At 44.0% G+C, this 8201-nt stretch overlaps 1 protein-coding gene across 1 annotated transcript in view; it reads right to left on the bottom strand.

Annotated features, from left to right (window-relative positions):
- The window catches only part of T265_09716 (hypothetical protein), a gene marked incomplete at both ends in the record, with an annotated part of 22442 nt that extends 14364 nt beyond the window's left edge, over positions 1–8078 (bottom strand). The window contains one exon of the mRNA XM_009175879.1: positions 7889–8078. Coding sequence (XP_009174143.1) covers positions 7889–8026 — 138 coding nt within the window. The remainder of the gene's footprint in view (positions 1–7888) is intronic.
- Between the last annotated feature and the right edge of the window lie 123 nt (positions 8079–8201).

Raw genomic sequence — 8201 nt, 5'->3', positions numbered from 1 at the left:
ATCATCGGTGAACGAAACTGTGACAGCTACAACCAGTGTACGACCAATACGCGGTTATTACAGCTGACAATGATGATGAACAGCAATTACAAACAAGCAGTAGACCTTTCCTGCTCGGCAATCTGGCCCTTGTGATCGACACGGGTCGCATTGCGGCGCAACAACTCAAGTTTGATCCAAAATACTAGCCAGACTACGATTAACACGGACTAATGGTCGCTGACAGTTCATTGGAGGGTACTGCAACAACGTTGCATGACTGGGAGGGTTTCCAAAGTGGGCGTCTATACTATAGCTAACAACTGAAGGAAGCGGACCAATCGCAGACCGTTCCTGCGTTACCTGTAGCCTATCGTTACTCGGAAAGTTTAACTCGGGGTGTAAAAGAAATCCAGCCACCGGATTTGTCGTAATACAAACCATTCTACCCAACTAAGGTAGCCAGTACGAATGTTAACTAGCTAGCTAGCAGTTTGGTTTACTGTCTTAGCAACAACATTCTAGTAACTCCTGCATTTAAAAAGACGAGTCCCCGGTGCCTAGAAGGAATATCTTTCTGAGGCTGAGACTGCTGCCTGTTGCACGGACGATGTGCTAGATAGCACGGTTCGTCACGGGTTAACTCACACATCAAACATGATAAAATTGAACTAATTCTGGAGCGAAATCACGTACCTACAGAGAAGCATTGAAACTCTACTCCACAGCCCGGCGTTCTCTCTCGCATAGAGCATTTACCTTCGTCAACCTCTCATAGAATTATATGGGTGTTGGGAATTCGCAGGGAGCGTAATAACTAGGCAGCCATTCTCTCAGCTAGTTTCATAACACGATGCCTCTAGACATATTTCCTATTGTTTAAGAAAACAGACTCAGGGACAGCGTGATTCAGTAAGTGCGAAACGGGGTTCAGACTCTGTTTTCAGCTATGTGACTTGTCTGCATGATCTTGATTATCCTAAACAACACCGTTTTCCTCATTCTTTCCTAGCGACCTTCAAAATATTCAACCAACTTCATTTTGTTTCGCTCACAGCAGGAGAAAGAGAGATCCTAGGACAAAGCATTGTTGTCAGAGTTCGAAGGAAAAATTTTTGACATCGACATGTGGACGAGAAATTCCAAAGGAATCGAAGTCATCAGTAGAGGTTGCCTCACTCAGTTTCATACCATACGTCTAGGAAATTGGTCACATGAAACCGGAGCGAGTAGGCTTGAACTACATGGTTAATATACAGTGATTATCGCTGTACCCCCTGCCTAGGTTCGGGCAACCTGGCAGTATCTCAGCTCTTGTGCTGAGATACTTACTTATGGCATGGCAGTTAGGCACCAAAACGGTGCTATAGCTGGAAGATTACGATCGTTACACCTAAAAAGTTCAGTGGGATAAACACCAAGCTTCAAACCTGTTGTACAGTAACTTGACAAAATGACCATTCCTAGCACTCCACGGAGAGATGAACTTCTGTCTCAGGGGACAGCCGCTTCAAAGTAGGGTAGCAAACCCTGCACTGAGCCGAACAAAACTCAGAGAGACTGGTTAGGTCGCAATACATTCAGTGCTGAAAAATACTTCTGGACGTTTCCTGTGACCAACGTTCTTCGTGGGAAGACCTGCGGAAACATTTTTATTTCTTTAGTTCTACGAGTGAGAATGGTGTGCGACTGCAGAGAAAGCTGAGCCCCAAATAAAACAAAGATACGTCGCAAATCTATGTGGAGAAAGACGGGTGGAATTTTGCCTTTGGGTGTTGCCACCCACCCCACCCCACCCCTATGGATGGAGCGCATGACAAATTTCAATGCTGATACTTGTCGCATGGTTACCGCTCATATTCGGAGGAAGTTAACTTTAATAGAGCATTGGAATTCGGTAGACTTGGGAATCTAAAAAGTATTAAGCAAGGTAAACGCTGCAAGGAACCGAATCAACAGACTTGAAAAGACTGCATTGGAAAGAGGTAGACATAGTCCGATTAACGCTGTAGATGGGTTGAAATAGTCATGTTTACTCAAGTTCACACGTTGTAAGCATTGCTCTAGCAATCGCTATATTTAGTTTCTTTGTTGTAACCGTCTACTCACATGATTTAACTCACCTTGCTATTTTTGCGTCCGCATTCAGCATCCTTTCAGCTTCACACGTTTCTACAGACTACCGAAATAAATTAAGCATGTTTTGTCTGGGAACGATACGACCAAAGTCAGCAATAAAATCGACATCACCAATGATTAACAGCAGCACGAAACCATCCACTGCAGAGCTATATGGGTTGACAGCATACTACATAGCACATTCAACAAAGCCAACGATGTTATATTGAAAAGTAAGCGACAGAGTAGAGTAAGACATTGGGCATTGGACGAATGAAATCGGTTGAGTGGGGTCGAGCAAACTTCTCGCGCTGCGTGTATATATCCTAACCGGCCAAACCCTTCATTGTGTCAAAATAGTACTGTTTTGGCTTGACCAACACGCAGTCCGGACTCGAACCCCATTGCGATTAGAGCGGTTATGTGGCAACGAACCTCGACTCGAAAGCATTAGGCGATTAAATTGGGGTCTGCTGAGCGTACCTTCAGAAACATAAGAAACGCTGAAAGCTAATGGGAAGTATGCTTCAAATTTCCGTTCCCCTAGTGAGGCACGTAGCCTTGCACGACAGAAGCCCGAATTACAAAATCACAGACAAAACTATTCCACGCCTTACTTCATATTATCCTTGAATTATCTAGTTTCTGAGCCTTGAATACAGAAACTAAGCAGTATATCATCATTGATCTGTACTTTTTAAACATGTGCTTCAATCAATTGTGCGAGTGCAATTGTAATCCAAATGCACGCAATGAATGGCTGGCAACAGTACCCCAATAAAACCAGTCATGTTCAGTCCACAGGCGGTGTACGTGACGCGATATAAATGTAGTGTCCGTATACTCACAACTGCAATGTCACGTGATCCTAAATTGATTAATTCATGTAACAGACAACGATCAGAAGTCCGACAAGGCCAATGAGCCTTAGTAACCGGAAAAATACGTGTACCATAAAACAGACGCCAAACTATTCCTGATAGTGCAGTCAGTCCGGAGCGTTACAATGAACCCAGAGTGGAATTCCGTTGCTAAGCTCACTGATGAAGCCCAAGGGGAATATGCAGCCAAAAAAACAGCAACCTCACCTACAACGGTTGGTCGCATTATGATATGGTCTGGAGATATTGGCATAGTGTGCGCTGAATTGATTTAGAACTGATCAACAGACGCACATTCGGGGAAGCAGCGATGTGGTCTTCGAGGAAGGAACAGTTGGAAAAAGTCTGACCCCAAAACCGAAAACTTCGATCGCCCAAAAAGTGAACGCGACCACCAGCGAATTAGTTAACGCGGCTGAAAAAAAGACTGAGTCCCAGATGGGGCTGGATGAGGCATTCCCCAGGACACAGAACTCCACGCTTAACTTCCGGACCCCTCAAAGAAGCCAAAGGCAAACTATGGAACTAATGGCCCTGGGCGGATTATCTCAAGGAAAACTTTAAGTTCGCTGCTTCAGGGATCAAATACTACAGATAGGGTCAGGGAAGAAAGCGGTACATTTTCCAACTGTCTTGTGCGAAAGAATTCTGAATCAGGAAAGCGAAATAAGGTGTCTCAAATAAACCGAATTCAGCGATCGAAATGGCTCTCGCAGCCTCTTTTTCAGCGTCACCTCATTCCAAGCACTCCCCATTTTCCAAGAGAAGCTTCTGCATTATCTTACTTAACGAAATCCATTTACCCAGCCTCTTTTTGGTCAGAACTAATCAAATCAATGCTTAAAAAAATCCTAGATATCCATTTCATATACAAACTTTCAACGACAGCAATGTGTCCAGAAAGACTCACTTCCCTTATCTAGATCATAAACTCGACTTGTGTTGTCACCGAAACAAATATACAATACTTCAGTTTGTTCCTACATACTAACCTCCCAAAATAAATGTAGTCTTTTCAAACCCCATTTTCCGGGTTTTTGCTGATCTATGGGCAAAGGCCTACACTGATGGATGGTGTGCAGATCGCGGTTAGCACCAGGAGTAAACTAATGTTGTTTGACTGGATTCCAATAAAGGGTGGTTTGATTCAACTCATATGGCGAGAAAATGGTACCACAGGCCCCCACCTCTGCCTCTGAGAAAGATAACTTCCATGGAGATTAATCCGGACTGCACCATCAATGAAAAACGCTGGCATTATTACCTTTGAAATTGACATGAATACTCACGCCGGCAGACCGTGTCCTACAAAGACACATCTTGGTGGTCAAATCGGAATTAGAACTAACTGCATACGCAACGGGAGTGGCTCCTTTAAGTAAGCGTTCAACAAAGACCATTTCTAACATAAACGATTGCATTGATTACCATGGCCAAACCAAACGCTGGACCAAATGAATCATGTGGCTGTTAGTCAAGGAGGAAAGGAAAAAAAACTCGATGCTAATCGTGCTTTAGTGCGTGAACGTTTGACGATACTGTTTATCACTGGACTTCGGAAGCCGGTAGTATCAAACTGTGATAAACCCAAAACTCCTCGAAGGCAACCAACGCAAACATGGCTATAAGGACTTAGATGACTTAATTGAGCACGTGAAACAACACATACTGAAATAGTCTTTGCTGCCTTTCCGATGCAAAGGAACGACTATAGTCCAAATCAAAGCACTTCGTTGAGATCAGATGATGGATAACGCAAGCTCGTGACCACGAAAATGCACCCAGATCAGTGAGAAGCTGAATGACGAGGCGTTTGAAAAGAGAGTGGTTGGTGTGGAAGGCTTCCGTACCGTTAGTAGCCGTGCTTTGTATCCGTTGATTAGATCGACCGGTTAGAAGGATATCGTCAGCGAAACATTCGACACGGGAGACAACTCAGCAATTTACCAGCAACAGCATCCTACATAGAAGTTGCTGAGCAGTTTGAAGAGCCATCCAATCGGCCCCATTTAAGAGGAACCTCAGATACAACAAATCCAGTCGAACAGGAATGTGAATGCAAGCTGTCCAACAAGAGGGGAACAAAAGAGGAATATCCCGTAAGAAACACGGGAAGGTATCAGGCCCACTGCCTCAAACCATTGATAGTGACCATCCTTCTTGCTTAAACTGTTGATCCCAACTACTCTGACCTAACTAGAAGCGTCGCATGCTATATCCCTTGGTCGAATAAAGTTATGGGGCAGAATTTCTCACGAGTTCACCCAAGCTAGCGGCACCACAAAGGTCTACTCAATTTGTTGTTGATATGGTGATGGAAGGTCGGCGCCTGTGAGGTTAAGATGTCTCAAGGGTGTGCGCTTATAGACTGCGCGTACACGGACAAAATAGCCCTGTGAAAAAGTTGGCAATAGTAAGTAACCTAAACATTGCTGCGCGATTCGGTATTTCCCCCACAATCGCAGTGTAAAGTGGTGCTACAGGACGGGTTAAGACCCAAGTCAGACTAAGTACTTTCAGGTAGCCGACCTGGGTAGGTGCAATGGTCCTGAGGGTCTGGTCAAAGACAAATTCACCCTTAGAATGGGATTCTGTCAATCTATGATATTCATGGAGTTGACTCCAGTAGCAGAGCCAACAAGACTGCATTGCGTTCAGTACTTCGCTACGGCTCAGAAACTTACTCTTTGCAAGAAGTACTAGGTGAAGGATGAGGACCTGTTCAATTAACTGAATAGGAAAATCATACTATCAGGCTTACTTATGAGGTTCGTTTGGCTTTCAACATCGCGGTTAACTGTATGGGTGGGTTGAATATGAATTTATCCTTCTGCTTAAGTTGGTGGTGAGTGGTCCCATCGCGCAAACATGTGAAGACATGCCTAGCTGTCAGGACATCAGCTGGTTGTGTATACGAGCAAGGAGTGGGTCTGCACTTCTGATTTGGTTGCTAAAAGTGCACATATGGTTCATTCGGTCAGAAGTGAATTTACTACCCTAGTCCAGGATCGCACTAACAGGCTATTTAGTTGCCAGTGTTGTTAAGTCGGGGGCGATTTACATTCACAAAGTCACCGCTGGATTTGATCGATAATGTGTGAATTCATAATGCACCATTACAACTGAGGCTGGGGCTAGCTGTCGTAGCCAAACTGGAACTATTTCCCCCATGTTTCATCATAAACGACAACCGTCAGTGAACCGATGCTGATAGCCTCAGTACGATATTGATCGAGGATAGCGTTCAGAATGCATAATTCAAAATACGTATGTTAAAGTGAGAAATCTAAGTGCACGACTCCCATATTTCTTACAAATGTAATCATTACACAAAACCAATCAAAAATTTTCGAATGAAAACCAAACGACGGTAGGCTATGCAGCAGCATTTGTGGGCATGTGATTCAACGAAATCAAATGAAGCTACTCTGGTTGCATGTTCCAACAGAGCGCGACGGATGGAATCTTCATTGTTCTAGTTGGGCGGGTCAAATGAGCAGATATGGAAAAGAATTTGTCACTCACAGGCCTAATCGAATGTTCGCATGAAAATATACTTTGCTTATGGGGAATTTTCGAGACGGGGTTTGTACACAACCACATACCTCAGTGCAGAGAATTATAAGTGTTCCCTCCTTTAGAGCTTGTTCCACTTTCTCATAGAACTCCACATGTTTCATATTAAATCTCTTGCCTGTATCCAAAGTTACTTGGCAACTTTGTGCACAATAACAAAAATCGCATGAGGATGGTCCACCAGATAACGAAACAACAGCACTTTTGATTGCCAAACGCGTTACGAGCGAGCGTAACAAAGCGGCGATGTCCGTAATTCGTAGGTATTGAGGAAACTAACTGTGCAACTAAAGTTAGCCTATGTTGGGAAATCAAGAGGCACTGCATAGGAACTTTCGTGTGGGCGTGTAAACGCTATCACACAGCTACGCTTGGTTGATCAACAGCGCGATTATATTGGATCCAGTGTCAAGTATCCTGCGATCGCGCCGTTAGCGTCATGTGGTCTGGTGTGGACTACTCCCTACAGTGATAAATTCCCAGAGAAAGACTCACGAACCTTGTGGAATACCCTCTTTCCTGAACAGATTGCTTGTCTCTTGTAAGTAGCGAGGAGATCTCGGAACTAAAGGGGAATTTCGCTATGCAGATGGATTCACATGTGCTATTTGAATGAGGCAGTAACCAAGGTGGGCCAATAAAGCGAGAAGGACTAAATGAAAGTCTTGAAGGTCAGTCAGAAAAGGCAGCTTAATGTCCAGTTGTCCGAATACTGACGGAATACCCAGAAATTCAATTTGATATCCTGTTTGAAGCTTTCGGTGGCCAGTGCAAGGTATGACTTCTACTACAACTACAGGTTTTAAACACACACACTACGGAGGTTCGTAATCCATCAGGTTATTATGTTTTCTATGTGGCGAAAAGGGTATAATCATCTGCAGATAAAAGATACGTCAATGTTTCATCTAAACGACAACCGTCAGTGAACCGATGCTGATAGCCTCAGTACGATATTGATCGAGGATAGCTATCAAACAGCGTTCAGAATGGTACGTATGTTAAAGTGAGAAATCTAAGTGCACGACTCCCATATTTCTTACAAATGTAATCATTACACAAAACCAATCAAAATTTTTCGAATGAAAACCAAACGACGGTAGGCTATGCAGCAGCATTTGTGGGCATGTGATTCAACGAAATCAAATGAAGCTACTCTGGTTGCATGTTCCAACAGAGCGCGACGGATGGAATCTTCATTGTTCTAGTTGGGCGGGTCAAATGAGCAGATATGGAAAAGAATTTGTCACTCACAGGCCTAATCGAATGTTCGCATGAAAATATACTTTGCTTATGGGGAATTTTCGAGACGGGGTTTGTACACAACCACATACCTCAGTGCAGAGAATTATAAGTGTTCCCTCCTTTAGAGCTTGTTCCACTTTCTCATAGAACTCCACATGTTTCATAGCCGGTGCACTGTAGATTGTTTGCAACCCGATGCATTCAGTGACCCCACCGGTCAAGTCCATGAGAACCTCTTCGAGTCGCACGTGTTCCAAGTTTTCATAGCCACCAAGCAGCCTAGAGAGTCAGATTGCGGAAGACTACGTGATCAGTGTAAATGTGACTCCGACCAGAAGCATGTGATTCAGCGAAATGTCACAGTGGGTGTGCTGCTTTGGAAGCACAAAAGTCACCAGTAAG

Source organism: Opisthorchis viverrini (assembly GCF_000715545.1).
Source record: "Opisthorchis viverrini unplaced genomic scaffold opera_v5_308, whole genome shotgun sequence".
NCBI classification, from domain to species: Eukaryota; Metazoa; Platyhelminthes; class Trematoda; order Opisthorchiida; family Opisthorchiidae; genus Opisthorchis; species Opisthorchis viverrini.
Note: the sequence above shows the minus strand (reverse complement) of the source record. Positions and strands in the feature narration are given on the sequence as shown.